Here is a 17,500-nt window from a genome sequence, read left to right on the forward strand (position 1 = left end):
TTCCTACTTGCAAATGAGGTTACCATGAGTCAGTTTCCTTATTTCCTTTAGGAAACAATTCTCAAAGGTCGGGAAGCTAAAAGGGGGAAAACTGTTCTACGTTCTCACGCCAGATTTTTCTGTTCCCTGCCTTTGCCCTACAGTGCACAGACCTAGGCTGTCAGGGGGAATCCAAAACAAAATGCTACACTGCACCCACTTTTCTCTCTCTGAGGAGAGAATGAGCAAGAACAAACCCACAGGGGAGATGTTAGTTACTTAATGTATTACTGAAAGGTGCTCAGATACAACAGTGCTGAGAGCAATATAAGAACCTGTATAAATGGAACCTGGAAGAGCTCACTCATGTGTGAGACAAACCTGACATGAGCTACACAAACTGAATATCATCTTTGGTCTTTCGCATGAGTTCTGAATTCAGGAAAGGCTGACATCTATTTCCAATTATCCTTTTAGGACAGTGGTGTTTTGGAACTGTTAGTGTTGCATCATGATTCGTTGCACTGTCAATGTCTGGTGATCTTTGTCATCTTGTTACAATGCAAACTGAATGTTGTGAAGACAAAGTCCTTGTGTTGACATTCTTAAAATAAATGTAGGACTCTCTTATCTTCCTGCAACCCTCGCTTACTGAACATGGGACAGATCCTAAAACAAGGAAGTACCCTGTGAATTTTGTTTTGTGGCAACATTTTATTGAGGGAGTTTTCTCTGCTTCCAGTCAGACTTCTTTAAATAGAACTGTTTGTACAGAACTATTATTTCAGCATTTCAGGGGGCAAAGTAGTAGTCTTGCAAATCTTGTTCAGATGTTGAGTCCAGCTGTTAAAGTCAAGAAGCCAAACTAACTTTCTCGCTGCAGGAAAAATAAATTTAGTAAATTGGGCTTTTGTGTTGTTTAACAAAGTAGATTTTTTGAGTGTTTAATTTTGTGATCATTCTTCTGGGATTAATTTGTCATAACACTTCAGTCAGAAAAAAATGCTAGCAATTCAGCTGTAAAATGCACAGCTGGAAGCTCCTGGCTTCTGTACTTTCATTAAGGTGGTCTTAAAACAAAGTTCAGAATTAAGGTTGCTAGTGAGGGGAACAAATACGGGTGTGTCTATACATAGTATGATAGTTGGGAGGGAGGCATTGTCCATAACGGAAGTGATTTATAATCCATTTATTTCTTATACTGTTTTCTGGCTATAGAAACAGATCTAGTTCAGGACTTGTCAGATCATAATGAGGATGATGATTTAATCTTAATGCTTCTTGCTCTTCAGACTTTCTCAGAAGAAACCCTGAGATTTATGCAATGGACCATCCCCATAATGTTGGCTTTCTCCTGTTATGGCGGACTAAATGCTTCTGTAATAGCTGTCTCCAGGTAGGCCCTTCTGTCACCCTCTGCATATTCCGTCAAATGCTTCATTCTTTCCCTTGTCACTACTGCTTCACATGTCTGTAAAAATGAACTTGAACATTCACCAGAAGCAGTGGTAGGTAAAATGGAGTTGGTCAGCTCTCAGATGAGAGCTCCATGACTCATTTACTAATCAAGGATACGTTATCATACAAGTAATCATGCCTATAATGGAAAACAGTCTCTAATCCTTTTTCTCATGCCATTGCACTTGATGTTGTTGTTTTTGATCCCTGTTCTAGTATTTCTCTGCCCCCCCCCCAAACCCCTGTACAATACAAATATAATGTTTTTTTCATGTGGCCGGTTTTGTTGCACCTCCATAAAATTTTACTGCCATGAGTAACTGTGTAGGGATTCTTTTATCGTTTGTCAAAGGAAAATATAGCACAACCTTGAAGATGATATTGGCTGGTTTACAGAATAATTTACGACAAAAGTTGTAAGAAATTGAGTCTTCCTGTGGAAGTGAAAGATGATTTTATAAACATGAATTTATGAACTAAAAAGTGCATTTTGTCTAGGAAGTAACAAAGAAACCAGGTAGACTTATCCACTGCAACTATGGAATCAGAAAACACATTTGATAGGTGCTCTTCATCTATGCTTTGTCTGTTGAATTTGCACCACTGGAAATAAAAATTTAACCAGAAAGTTCAGGTGACTGAGAACCTTGAAGAACTTAATTTGGCTGAAATATCTTATGGAAGATATGCAGAGCAAACTGAACTTCTTAAGAGTTCTTAAATTATGACACAACGGTTCCCTCCCACTTAAAGTAAACACCAGACCTCTCAGTTTCTCCCTTCTAAGAGCATCATAACTTTCCCCACCCTTGAATACAGTGCTATAAAGCGTTTCTTAGGGGGGTAATATATTGAAGAGTAGCATCTTCACCAGATTACTCTTTACTTCTTTCCAAGACTGAGCAAGTGAGGTTTTACAGAAAATAATTGACTGCCTGGTTTTATGAGCCAGATTATTCATTGTACTGTTTCATTTTATGAGCCTCAAAACCTTATCTAGTATACGTTGAATCTATTTTATCTGGCACAGTGATACTATATTACCTTTGCCTGAGTTTTTTCTAGACTTGAGTGTAAAACCTGTCACACGTTAAATGTGATTTCTGTCTGTTCAGCTGTATGAAACATTGTTAATTCCTTCTTACAAGAATAGAATTTGACTTACCAGATAGAACCAATGGTCCACCTAATTCAGTATGCTGTCTCCTATACTGGCCAGTACTAGATGCTTCAGTAGAAGATGGAAAATCCATAATGGTCAGACAACCTACCTATTTGGTGGGAGGGAAAGGGGATTTCTTCCTAACTGCAGTTAGTTAACTTACATCCTAACGTATGAATTTACATCATTTATAAATTTATCATCTATCTCTGTAACTCTGGCTAATGTAACTCTAGCTGTTAATCATCCATATAAATGTCAAATCACCTATATTAACAGGGCACTTCATCTTGAATGGTCCCTTGAAATATGTGTTAACTACTTATGCTAAACAATCTGTTCCATCTTGTATTTAGCTGTGACACTCTGAGTAAGTTTTCCAAGAACTGAAGAGCTCTTTGTAAGCTTGAAAGCTTGTCTCTCTCTCTCTCTCGAACAGAAGATCCAATAAAAGATATTACCTCACCCATCATGTTTCTCTAATCTACTTGGAAGCTTTTTGCCTCCGTGACATCTTGTGGACGAGAGTTCCACAGTTAGTTGTGCAGTGGTGTGTAGGTTTTTTTTATCATGTCCTTCATCAGATTTAAATTTTGGAATCTCTTAATTTCAATTTGGTCTTTGGATTGCCCAACTTTGGAGACCAGATTTCTTATTCTTCTATTGCAACAGTTGTCTGTAGGAATTTTCATCTCTTGACACAGCTTATTTGTTCTGAAGAATCTTTCAAAATTACTTCATTATTGGATCATCAGCCATCACGTTCTTCCTTGGGAGACCTGATTTCTCTGAGCTGCCTTTGTCTTAATTCCAGTAGGCATATGGATCTGATGATACAAAAGAGGCATCTATAAGTTTACAATACTCCATGTGTAGGATGTTTGCAGACCAAGAAAGATACCCACTGGAATCACCAGTCAATTTGAATTGGGCAATCCAGGCTGGAGAATGTTATTCCTATGGTATCAAGCTATTGTTATACTTGATAGCCTCCAGTTTTTGCAGTCAGATTTTTGCACTATTCAGTTCCTTTACTTATCCTCTTCTGTTTCCTCCCGCTCATTTTTATGATCTGATATAATGGACTATAATCAGCTTTGCATAATTCTCCTTTCCTCGAGGACTTTTTTGATGGACAAGTAATAGGTAGTCTATTGGATAAGGAAAAATTTACAATTATTTTGATCAATCATTGTAAAGTACAGATAAGTAGGCTTACCCTCCTGATTTGGCAGACTTTCATGACAGCTTCTGTGAGGCTGGATTATGTAAATTCCAAAATAGTTTTGCTTTCTTTGCATATGGCATCATACTTCTGGCTTTAGAGAAAGGCAGTTCTCTTCTTTTGAAGGGTATAGTCTTTGTGGACATCCTGTATGCTACTGCTTTTTTACAGGGCCATGATCTGTTTCAGTATGGAGGATTTCTTGTCTACATACTGTATGTTCATTCTGTGAGGCGAAGAAGGAAAGGAGCAAATAATTTAGGGCAGAAAATTCCAAATGAAGTAGGTGGGGAGATATAAAGCCAATGTTGCATGTTCCTATGCAAGAGTGACCTCTGCAGACAGCTCTGTGCCTTAGGGTCTCTGGATGACAGCAAGAGGACAAACCACTCTTTGCAAAAAGCCCCAATCTGAGACAGCAGATAGCTGCAGTCCTATTAATTATCAGGGGGTAGCCGTGTTAGTCTGTATCTACAAAAACAACAAGGAGTCTGGTGGCACCTTAAAGACTAACAGATTTATTTGGGCATAAGCTTTTGTGGGTAAAAACCTCACTTCTTCAGATGCATAGAGTGAAAGTTACAGATGCAGGCATTATATACTGACACATGGAGAGCAGGGAGTTACTTCGCAAGTGGAGAACCAGTGTTGACTGGGCCAATTCAATCAGACTGGGAGTGGCTGGCTCATTACAGAAGCAGCTTTTCCTCTCCTGGAATTGACACCTCCTCATCTATTATTGGGAGTAGACTATATCCACCCTGATTGAATTGGCCCTGTCAACACTGGTTCTCCACTTGTGAAGTAACTCCCTGCTCTCCATGTGTCAGTATATAATGCCTGCATCTGTAACTTTCACTCTATGCATCTGAAGAAGTGAGGTTTTTACCCACAAAAGCTTATGCCCAAATAAATCTGTTAGTCTTTAAGGTGCCACCAGACTCCTTGTTGTTTTTGTAGTCCTATTAATGTTGCCTTTAGCGACATTAGCTTCAGCTTTGCACTTGTACTTCCCACACAGAGGGAACCTTGTTGACAGGGAGAGCCAGAGGTGGGCAATACGAAGTCTATATGGTGAGTCCTTGCAATGGTCAGTTTTCATTGCTCACATTTGGAAGGCTGTTTTTTCCCTTTTTGAGGCCAGAATCCTCTGTCTCTCTCGCCACCCTCATGGAAGCAGTGAAAGAACTCTGAAGTTCTCCTTAATACATTATCTAAGTTTTCTTACACATTTCCTACAAGTTTTATTGATTGGCTTTTGTCCTGACTTTACTATTTGCCCCTTCTGGTGAATTAAATCTGTTCATGTTAGCCATCTCTTGCTGACAAAGGAAACCTTAATTAGGATTTATTTGGAAAAGGTAAAAATAAAACGATGAAAATGCAAAAAAGGGCCCCATTAAAAATCAAAGCAGTTATAGACACAAACAGTACAGTATAAAGCCTGGATTTCTGTATTTTGAACTGAGGGCTCTTTACAAAGAATAATCTTGGTGAACTTTTTAACAAGTGGGGTAATATGAAGGAGCAAGAGGTGTCAAGTTAAAATTTTTTTCTTTAGAGCCTCGGGGCAATAGTTTATATTTAATCTGACCATTTAAAGAAGCAAATGTCGTCTTTTTTTGCATTCACTTTTTCCTCTGTAGTTGCTTAATAATGAGGGAATTATGCCACTGTGTACAATTTTTCTGGAGACTTAAGAAGGAAAGGCAACTTTCAGTTTACCTACACAGTTGACTAAGGGCTTGTCTACACAGTGGGATAACGTGCTGTAAGGGGGTCTGATTTTTAAAGCACGCTAAGTTGCTGTGTATTAAGACCTTTCTGGTATACACTAAAGGTCCCCTAATGTGTTTTAATGTAATACTACTACCAGCAAAGTCTGCATGGATCAATTCAAGTCCAGCATGTTAGTGCATTTTAGAAATCACAGCTCCACAGAATGTATTACACCACCATGTAGTAAAGCCCTGAGTAGCTTTTAACCTGTTGGTGCAGATTTCTGTAAGCATGAATACATTTTTGCATTGGCACATCACATCAAGAAATTCATTCCCCTGTGCTGATGCTCAATTAAATTTGCTGAGAGTTACATAGAGATGGAATACATTCTGGTTTATACTGCAGGTCATCACATGCTGTAAGCAGAATTAAGTTCAGATCCTTAAACTAGCTGGACTACTTAAATGCTGGAGAAAGCACTTTGCTGTCTAGAAGTTTGGACAGGGTACTTGAGGATAGGCAAGCTTTGTTTTGTGTTTATAAAACTATCTATTTTTGGTAGCTGAAGGATTTAAGTCACATGAAAACTTTAGGGTTTTTTCTTTCCTTTCACAAGAAAAATAAACCTGAAACTCTAGTTCAGATTTTGCCCAACTTGGGCCTCGTGACATTTCTTTAAACTGCACATACCTTGGCCATGGTGTGATATCACTTGCGTCTAGAGCCATCTGAGGAAGATAGGAAACAAAGCATTCTGTGTTACTTTAGGTGGTGGTTGAGAAGCCAATTAGAAATATTTCAGGCCACCTTTAACTCCAGATGTCTTTGTACACTATGAACAAAGTGCAGTATTGAATATTTACCCATTTTGAGTGACCTGCTTAGTCCATAGTTGCATGAGTGAAAAGCCATCTGAAAAGGGTGTATTGTGGGGGTCAAAATACTAACAGCTGGTGGTTCACTGTTGGCCTGAAAATGAATATTTATGACTGAAAAGACAGAAAACACGCAGAAAGCAGGGACTATTTTTTGCAGCTCTTGCCATTTGGTATCTTGCTCTTGAGGCTGAAGAAGAAGAAAGCTAAGAAAGAATTAGGGGAGGAATTACTGGAAATGTTTAGATGACCATGTACACCTACATATGTACTATGCAAATACAGAAATATAAAATACCTACTGTATGGACAACAAAGAAGCTTGATATCTCCTGCAACTAGTGTGCTGCGAGTGTCACTTGGATACTAACTAGCTGTTTCTTCCTTTATAGATATAAAAAAAGTGTGCAATTCGTAGCCTGTAAATGATGTAGAATGATTTAGTGCAGCAATTGATTGATTTAATGCAAGACACTAAGCAGCTGCTGCCATCACTACTAGTTTGCTCCAGAAAATGGTATAATAGAAGTAACATGCCATTTGATAAAATTCAGCAAAGAAATAATTGATAGGACTGTTAAGCGATTAAAAAAATGTATTGCGATTAATTGCATTGTTAAAAAATAATAAAAAAACATTTATTTAAATATATTTGGATGTTAGCTACATTTTCAAATATATTGATTTCAATTACAACACAGAATACAAAGTATACAGTACTCACTTTATATTTATTTTTGATTACAAGTATTTGCACTGTAAAAAAACAAAAGAAATTATGTTTCAATTCACCTAATAGAAGTACTGTAGTGCAATCTCTTTATCATGAAAGTTGAATTTACAGATGTAGATTTATGTACAAAAAAACTGCACTCAAAAACAAAACAGTGTAAAACTTTAGGGCCTACAAGTCCACTCAGTCCTTCTTGTTCAGCCAATCGCTCAGACAAACAAGTTTGTTTACATTTGCAGGAGATAATGCTGCCCGCTTCTTGTTTACCATGTCACCTGAAAGCGAGAACAGGCATTCTCACGGCACTGTTGTAGCCAGTGTCACAAGATATTTATGTGCCAGATGTGCTAAAGATTCATATGTCCCTTTATGCTTCAACTACCATTCCAGGGGACATGTGTCCATGCTGATGACGGGTTCTGCTCGATAACAATCCAAAGCAATGCGGACCAACGCATGTTCATTTTCATTATCTTGAGTCTGATGCCACCAACAGAAGGTTGATTTTCTTTTTTGGTGTTTCGGGTTCTGTAGTTTCCGCATCAGATTATTGCACTTTTAAGACTTCTGAAAGCATGCTCCACAACTCGTCCCTCTCAGATTTTGGAAGGCACTTCAGATTCTTAAATCTTGGGTCGAGTACTGTAGCTATGTTTAGAAATCTCATATTGGTACCTTCTTTGCATTTTGTGAAACATGAAACTGCTATAACATGAAATATATGGCAGAAAGTGGGTAAAACAGCAGGGGACATACAATTCTCCCCCAGGGAGTTCAGTCACAAATTTAATTAACGCATTATTTTTTTAACGGGCGTCATCAGCATGGAAGCATGTCCTCTGGAATGGGACATTCCATAGCATGAAGAGGCATATGAATGTTTAGCATATCTGGCACGTAAATACTTTGCAATGCCGGCTACAAACGTGCCATGTAAATGCCTGTTCTCACTTTTTGGTGACATGATAAATAAGAAGATGGCAGTACTATATCCTGTAAATGTAAACAAACTTGTTTGTCTTAGCGACTGGCTGAACAAAAAGTAGGACTGAGTGAACTTGTAGGCTCTGAAGTTTTACATTGTTTTATTTTTGAGTGCAGTTATGTAACAAAAAAAAAATCTAAATTTGTAAATTGCACTTTCACAACAAAGAGATTGCACTACAGTACTTGTACGAAGTGAATTGAAAAATACTATTTCTTTTGTTTATCATTTTTACAGTGCAAATATTTGTAATCAAAAATAATACACGCTTTGATTTTAATTACAACACAGAATACAATATATATAAAAATGTAGAAAAACATCCAAAATATAATACCTTTCAATTGGTATTCTATTGTTTAACAGTGCAATTAAAATTGCGATTCATTTTTTTAATCGTGATTAGTTTTTTTGAGTTAGCTGCGATGAATCAATAGCCCTAATTGATAGCTTCCATATTTGCAATGAAGGCTTTCTTCCCTCCCAGATGAACACAACTCTGCGAGGATAAGGGAATTTTTGGGGGGGTGGGTGGGAGGGCATAGCTCCCCTTCCATCCCCTAGCACATACCCCAAAAGAGAAAAGTTAAAGGTACAGGGCCCAGGTGGGGGGAGAGAAACTACTGTGTCTAAGCAATTGTCTTTCATTATATATTAAACCACTTGATTTTTTTTTTTTAATATTTTGAGACCTGATATTCTAAGAGATTCTATCCTATTTCCTTCACCTGGGAGAAATAGATTATGGTGAACAGAACGTTATTCAACGTGCTCTCTAGCAAATTCTGCTATTAAACATTTGCATGATAGTTTCCAGAGCACTGGCCTCTGGAGGCTTTTGCTCATTCACCTACTAAGAAATCCTGTGCACCTAGCCACCTTGCTCTAGAGTCACTGGTACTGGCGATCTCTGCAATGGCATGTAAGTGGTCTGGCAGCATCAGCAGTGAGGAAGTTGACGCTGGCTAACAGAATACCAGCTGCTCTGCAGCTACAGTGTTGTAGGACCAAAGCCCCTGTGGTTCAAAGAAGGGGAAGGGCTGTCTAGGGGACAGAATGTGCTGGTTTGAGGATAGGGGGAGGGAAAAGAAAAAGAAGGATTATAGACTGGCTCCGAGAACAATAACTTTATAGAAATGCTCATGTGATGGAGGGTTTTGGGGAGAAGTTCCCTCAGTTGTGCTTTGCCTTCTGAAATACCACCTCCCTAATTGGATCTTGGATTGTATGTTTTTCCCCTTGGAGACCTATTTATTTGTTGCTCTGGAAGTGACTCTGTTATACTGACTTTTTATAATTAAGGTGTATCACACAGCATATGATGTGGGTAAACCAGAGAAACCAAAGCATCTTAGAAATCTGTTTTAGATTTATGAGCATAATTCTTTGTGAATTGCTTAAAGAAAAGACTTCTTGGGTTCACTGAGCAGTAAACCCAAACTAAATTGCCTGACTTGAGCTTCATTTTGTGTGGATGCTATAACTAAAATAGGTGAAAGGAATGGCTGCCAATTTATACAGCTCTGTGGAAGATTACTAATGTATGTGTTAAATGCTGTTTTTTTTCTCACACAAATATTATTAAAACAGGTTTAATTTTACTGTTCCATTTATGTCCGGACATTGCAAAAATTTTAATTTTTTTCCCTTGTCTTCATTCATTAGACATTTGCTGACCAGGTGTTCGGCATTTTCAGTTGGACAGTTCCTGTTGCTGTAGCTGTTTCATGTTTTGGTGGACTTAATGCATCAATTTTAGCATCATCTAGGTAATACACATTTTGGTTCTGTTTTAAGATCTTGCCAAATCAGTACTTGGTCCTGCTATTGAAAGCAGGGGACTGGACTTGATGACCTTTCAGGGTCCCTTCCAGTTCTATGAGATAGGTATATCTCCATATAATAATAATAAAAAAAGATGTTCATAAGCACTCTTAGCCAACTTCATTTATTTTATGTGTGATAAACTAACACTTTTAATGTCCGTGCCATTAAAGAATGTCACAATAAAATAACTGTCCTCAATAGACTTTAGTTTGTATATTCCATATCACAGGTCTGTCCCATTCCCCCCACCCCTCCCAACTCGCAAAATGTGACTGCATAGCAATATGAACAATACATTGTAAGGTATAATAAATGTTGTATACTAGGTAATTAACCACATTGTTTCATGCCCGTGGTCAAGAATTGGATTATTCTCCAGTTTTCTTGTGGAGTTAATAACTTAATTTTCTTGTTTTCCTGTTTAAATACTATGTTTAAAGCTTAAAAATGTATTAAATTTCTGACCTTGTGTGTGAAGCTTTAAAAGTTTTAATTGGTATGACAGTCTTTTTAAAGCTTCAGAGATGTCATGGAAATTTTCTCCTATGCATTGACTACAGACATGACCAGTACAAGCTTCAAAAGAGTTTTTATAATACTTGTTTGTCCATTAACATGCATATTTAACCTCCCCATACTGGAAAGAAATGTTATTTTGAAATTATACAATAGATAAAATTGGAATATTGTTAGAATTATTTATAGAAATTCTTATGTACAGTCACCTCCTTCAGGATCGAACATAAATCATTTCTCATTGTTACGTCATGAAAATTACTAACTTGATGTCAATACTTAAAATTGTACCAAAATGTTTAACTAACAGTATACAGCTGTAATTGTGGATGGTTTCTGTCTCATAACAATGAAAACCTACTTCAGTAATCACAGAAGTTTACCTTTAGCACTGTTTTATTTTAAATATGTAGAGATTTACTTATACAGACCTAGATACAGTACAAGAATAGTTGAATATACATGCAGGTTTATTTGAGGTTGTTCTCATAACATATTTTTACACAGCTGTCTTTCTTTCCTTGGCTCAAGATTTACTACATGTTGTGTCCTTTACAGGCTATTTTTTGTAGGATCCCGGGAAGGTCATCTCCCTGATCTATTGTCCATGATCCATATAGGGAGGTTCACACCTGTACCAGCACTACTCTTCAATGTAAGTTGCTGCTGCTGCTTTTAAGCTGTTTGAAAGTGTTTGGGATATGAAATAGATCCAAAATGGATTTTTTTGTACTTGGGTTGGAGTTCATTGACAGATAAGGTCTGTATTGTATATTACATTAAATGATCTTTCACTTGTATGAATTCACAATTAATTAGTCTCTGGAGAGTTGCATTAGGTTGATAATTCCTAAAAATTCTTAATGTAAGTCAAACTACAAAGTCTCTAAATATAAAGAAAACTGGAACAGGAATAAAGTGACTGAATACTTTGGCTTTGTTGCTGTTGGGTGCAGTTGTTTGCAGACTTCCATTTCTCGTGCACAAGGTAAGACTCAAGCTAGTCTAAGATCCATCTTAAATTTTCTTTGACTTCAAATAGATAATACAATCAGGCTATTTAGTCGTCAGGATATGATTGAACTATGTATGGTAAAAATCTAGCTGTTTATGAACGCCTTTATGCTCTGGTAAACTTGCTTAATGTATTTTGCCACTGTAAGTATCTTTGACAGTAGCTAGGTAGCTGGACTTTGGTGCTAAATTCAGCACTTTATTCACTTCCGTCTTTGGTGAATTGCAAGAAACATCATCCTTGTGTCCCCACCACCTTGGGAAATCTCAGTAAAATCCCATCTCTAGGAATAATCAGAAATAACTGTTTCCCCCCAAAAAGCCCATTTCTGTAAGGGTGAGATTTGTAAGAATATAATCATATAAAGCACTCAGGCATGAAAGATGACATTAATATACAAAGCAAAAAAAACCTTGAAAAACCTATGTATCACTTATAGTTCTTCATGGTACTCATGTTCTTTCCCAACAGTGTACTATGGCCCTCATTTATCTGACTGTAGAAGATGTCTTCCAGCTTATTAACTACTTCAGTTTCAGTTACTGGTTTTTTGTGGGACTATCAATAGCTGGGCAATTATACCTCCGCTGGAAGGAACCAGATCGACCCAGGCCTCTCAAGGTACAAATTAATGAATTAATGTACGCAGAATTAGTTTTTTTAAGATCATTCCCCTACCCCAGTACATCCTACAGCACTGTCTGAAATTTGAACCCATATGCATTATGTCTGAAGTGTTAGATTGTAAACTCTCAGGGCACAAGCCATGTCTTAATTTTTGTAAAATGCCATGCGTTGCTGTCAAGTGCTCAGTAAATATTCCTGCTCTAGCAGACTGGCTCAACTACTAGGTGAAAATGACTGACTGATATTCCTCTTCATTTTTTCAGTTCAGTCACTAGTCCATCCTTCTGCCATCTGAAAAATGGTTCATGTGGTTGAAAACAGGAGCTACTCTTGCTCTTTGGATTATAGGTCAATGGATTATGGCTCTCTCTCTCTCTTCCTCTCCTCCTTAGTCCCAGCACTATTGTGTGAAAGTTAGGGAGGGCAAATTAATCATGCTGGTAGCACCTTTGCTACCAAGGCAATATTTGGAGCTGTTATGGTATGTCTGAATTCGTAATTCCTTTAGCACCTTTCTCTGGTAAAGTTTGATGCACTTCATTAAACAAACCATGCCATTCTTTTTCCGAAGAAGTGGGCTGTAGTCCACGAAAGCTTATGCTCTAATAAATTTGTTAGTCTCTAAGGTGCCACAAGTACTCCTGTTCTTCTTCATGCCATTCTTGACTCCTGAAGGGCAATGTCTCAGTGCAGTGGATTTGTCTAAAAGCCACTCTGCTGCAGTGAAAAGCTTCTTTCAACATTGCATAGTTATAATCTTACACTATTGCACATGTGAATCTTAGCTTCTGTTCTGTGGTTCTGCTGTATAGAGTGTTGTCCTTATATCCACTTAACATGTTTCTAACTAGCCAAATACAAGTTCACCCCGTGCTGTTGTGTGTATGGGAATTAAAAACTTGATTTGGAAAAATGTTATGTATTAAAAGTTACAATTACAGAAAATTGCATTCCTATCGGAGTGCATGTAACTGTTGATATACAAAAACATTCCAAGAATATCCTAATCTTTTTTTCTCCTTTTCTACAGCTGAGCCTATTTTTCCCAATAGCTTTCTGTGTATGCTCAGTATTTCTGGTGGTGGTGCCTCTATATAGTGACACCATTAATTCATTGATCGGAATTGGCATTGCTATATCTGGAATTCCAGTCTACTTCATTGGAGTCTACTTGCCCATTTCCAGAAGGCCTCCATTTATCAACAACATCTTAGGTAAGCGCATGTAGATTGGGAGATTTCACTATTTGCTAGACTTTTATGAAGACATTTACAATAAATTTTAAATTCGTGTGAGTGATCACACATGAGCTGAATGGCAGTAATTGGGGGGGGGGGAAATCATTATTTTTCTGTATTTTACATTTCTTTTAGTGTATATTTTATAGCATCTATCAGTCTCATTATATTTGTATCACATTGAAAAATCTAAATCCGAAAGCAAGGCTGGCTGTAATTCTAAACTCACTAAATCTTTCTGGACTCAAGCAAACATGTTGTCTTGCTTCACTTTAGTTGGAGCTTGATCAGCTGCTTGAAAATATGTAATGTGTTTGCTATGCAAAGCTGGGGGGGAGGGGGGGGGGAGGAGGGGAGATTGTTCTCTGGAGCTTCGCCTGCCAGTATCCCTTTGTTGAATTGTCCAGTTAAGGATTACTCAATTTCTCGTTGCAGCCTCCTGCTTTGTTTTTTACAGTTCGGTAAAAGTTCCCACAGGGGTTGTTCATAAATCCACCGTTAAATGAAATAGGTTACATGGCTTCATCAGTCAGTGCATGGATCAATGATCAAACCTTACCAATTTCTTAAATGTATACAGAAGCCCTTCTCCCTTTCCCCACACACTATTTGGAGCTTTTGCTTTGTAAGCCTTATCAGTCTCTTTTAGCAGGGAAAACAAATTTCAGTGTATTGTATACCCTACAGGGTGCCTGGGAGAAAAAACTCACCATTAGGGCATCTTTTAGACATATTGTTGGTTTGTTTAAAAAAAAAAAAAAAAAAAACAGACTCGACCAACAATGGAACTTTACCTTGTGTTGCAAATGTATCCTCTTTGTGTATATTTTAAAGAAAATATAACGGAACACACTTCAAGACTAACTTTCACTGATCTATATGTAGTCCAGTTGGCTTAAAGTTCTGTTTAAATAATTTGCTGCTTTGATGATAATACTTGGATATTCACTTGGTTTATCTTCCATTTCCTATGCAGGTGCTATCACTCGAGCCACCCAGGTGCTTTGTTACAGTGTTTTGACAGAGATGGACAGTGAAGATAAGAAATTAGAGACCAAATCTATCTAAAAATTTTAAGCAGTTCCAAAAACAGCAGAGAACCAAGCAAAAGTTGCGAACAGAAACAGAAGAGGATCAACAGGGAATATGGGGCAACTGAAGAACCATTGGAGCCAGGAACAGATATACCAGCTATTACTGAAGAGGGATGCTTGGGTGCATCATACTCCCTGCCATGGTCTGTAGTTAAAGTACTGTCAATTCACATTATTATGGGTAATCATTAACCAGTCACTTCAGACATGGAAACAGAGTCTGAACTATTTATTATAGTTTGAGGCCAATGGAAAATCTCGTAGAAATGGGATTTTAGTAGTAAGAGGGGAAACAGATTCTATAATAGTAGAGCTGAGTGATCACATTAAACGTACTTTGGAGAACTAGGTAGCAGAATAATGAATCATTTTAAGTACAATTCAAAACTACTCCAAGTCAGAAGTGACCAAAAGCCTTTCGTATCTGATGGATGCTCAGTGGCCTATGTGAAGTGACTTGCTTGGGAATCTGCCCCTTATCCCAGTAGATAAGCATCCATAACAAACATTCATCATTGGCAGTTGCAGCAGATTGAATCGGCATATAAAGATTGATCTACCCTTTCTCCTCTAGAAACTATCATTTCAGTGAAAAGTGGTGGGGTCTGCAGAGAGAGAACTCCAATCTCCAAAGCTGTTTTATTCTGCACCTTTCACATGCTCCAAATTGCCTTTTCACAGAAAAAACTTAGACTTGATTAAAATGTTAACATTTACCTATGGATTGTTACCTGTTTTGTGGTGGTGATTGCTTTGTTTCTAACTGGTTCAAATAGAACCCCAAAAAGTAAAATACGTAAGAGGCAAAAACTTTAATAAAGTTTCCATATTTAATTGTTTCTTAAATGAGTTTACAAGCACTGTTACAGCAAAGAGACCAGAAATTCTAGTTTCTGATTTTCAATACTGTTCACCAGAGGCAATACTTTTACATATTATAAAGACTTTATAGTAGAACTAATATGTAATTCCGTGGCTGTCATCTCAGTTTGAAAATTTAGATGTATAATAGTGACTGGCACAGAAGAGAAATCTATTTGTACATAGCATTCAACTGTGAGAAACATTGTAGGGAAAGGGGAAATACATTCTTGATCTGATGTGCTATTAGTTCACCTCAACAGTTAGTAATAAATACTAGAAATAATTGTACTACTGAAGTAAAGATCAAATCACCTTCAAGATACTGAGGTTCTTCTAATCATACCTTCTTGCTGGGTCTGCTCCTAGTCACTTTACATACCAATGTTAGACAATATTGTAAATATAACACTTAAGTTGAGAGCTGAAACACCTGGGTATCATTTGTTTTTAGAGGTTCAAAATTTGAGATGATTAGCGGGACAGCAAACTGTAGTCCTGTGGTGCAATATGAATACATGTCTGCTTATTTGCCTGTGCTTGAGAGATTCAAATACACCTCTACCCTGATATAATGCGGTAAAGCAGCGCTCCGGGTGGGCAGAGCTGCACGCTCCGGAGGATCAAAGCAAGTTCGATATAATGTGGCTTCATCTATAACACGGTAAGATTTTTTTGGCTTCCGAGGACAGCGTTTTATCGGGGTAGAGGTGTACTATAAAACCAATTTTGTTGCAACTATAGCTAAATTAAGATGAAATACAGCTGCAAAAATGGGTCTTGTATCCTGCCTTCTTTGTGGCACAGTGGGATGACCCTGTTTTGCAATCTTGTTAAATTTTTTATACTATCTATATCTCAACTTCTTATTTAAAACATTAGGCTATTTTTTTTTTAAACTAGGTAAACTGGAACCTTGCAATCTTAGTTACTTTCTATTCCATGCTAATTTATTTCTCTGTAGCTGAAGAGTGAGGTTTAAAATAAATCCCATTGCACGCTGAATTGAAAGGCTCTTTCTTTTGGAATCTAAAATCTCTAACTATATTTTAAAACAACATCAGAGGTATTTAGTTCTCTGGCACTTATTTTAAGTGTGCCATAACTTCTACCTTGTCTCAATTGTGGTTTTATTTTTTTATGTAAACTTGCAGGCTTTTACTAGGTTTAGAAAGCAGTACATTTAATTTACCATCTTATTCCTAGTAAATTGAAGCAAAGTCCAGTCCAGGCGTTGATTTAAACCTCAAACCTTTTCCTTGTTTTCCTGACCATTTAATAAAAAGTGGCATTTAACACTTAAATCTTGTTGTGGCTTATTACAATCCAATGTACTATTATGACATTCCATACATTTAAAGTTTGAGATTTGTTTAAAGGATTATAATAGGCAGTTCAAGGTCTCTCCAACACACTGGTTTTATTAAGAAGGTTGTGCATAGTCTCTTTGAGAGCTTAGGATAGGCTTGAACTTTAAATGAAAAAATACAGTCTCATAAATTCCACTATGCTGAAGTCCTTTCCAGTGATGGGAATTAAGTGTTCCTCACAGTCAGTGCTGTAAGCTAGAAATTCTGATAAATGCAATGATTTTCATTAAGTGATTTTAAATTAATCAGTGTCCTATTAACCACGGCATAGGCTCTCCTGAACTTAAATGCAAGGGGGGGGGGGGGGGGAGAAGAGTAAGAGTGGATTATTAGCAGCCAGTGTTCAAAGGTAGGAAAAGAAAATGATTTTTTTGAGGCAGACTTGTAAGATGAGAGTTGGAACTATTATTTTATCCTAGACCACAGTTGCATTTTCAGAAGTCTTATATACAATGGCAATAAGTTCTTTTCCTAGTTTTAGATAATGGCCAAAAATCATGCTGACCTCCAAATTCCACAAACTGAGGTTGATTTCTCAAATTTTCATGGCCTAAAAAGTAACTATAGTGCTAATCCTCAAGCCAGCTCTCCCAAAAATCATAGCTGACACTCACTATATATTTGGCTTCGCAAACATTGCTAGACCACTGACATGCATGCTGCACCCATTGCTACCCCACTAGCTGCCTAACTACTCTTGATTGTAGAATGCCAGGGACTGAATCAGGGGACCAAGAATAGAGTTCAATAAATCACTCAAAGTTCTTATTTTAAAGAACTTAACTTCACTTACACAAGTTGTAATTGCTTTGA

The 17,500-nt window shown here is 37.4% G+C and overlaps 1 protein-coding gene across 1 annotated transcript in view; it reads left to right on the forward strand.

Annotated features, from left to right (window-relative positions):
- Positions 1-16,621, forward strand: part of SLC7A6 (solute carrier family 7 member 6) — a 46,621-nt gene extending 30,000 nt beyond the window's left edge. The window contains exons 6-10 of the mRNA XM_005306298.5: positions 9,805-9,908; positions 11,041-11,137; positions 11,969-12,118; positions 13,155-13,338; positions 14,339-16,621. Coding sequence (XP_005306355.2) covers positions 9,805-9,908; positions 11,041-11,137; positions 11,969-12,118; positions 13,155-13,338; positions 14,339-14,430 — 627 coding nt within the window. The 3' untranslated portion in view covers positions 14,431-16,621. The remainder of the gene's footprint in view (positions 1-9,804; positions 9,909-11,040; positions 11,138-11,968; positions 12,119-13,154; positions 13,339-14,338) is intronic.
- Positions 16,622-17,500: the final 879 nt, after the last annotated feature.

Source organism: Chrysemys picta, chromosome 14 (genome assembly GCF_011386835.1).
Source record: "Chrysemys picta bellii isolate R12L10 chromosome 14, ASM1138683v2, whole genome shotgun sequence".
Taxonomy (NCBI): Eukaryota; Metazoa; Chordata; order Testudines; family Emydidae; genus Chrysemys; species Chrysemys picta.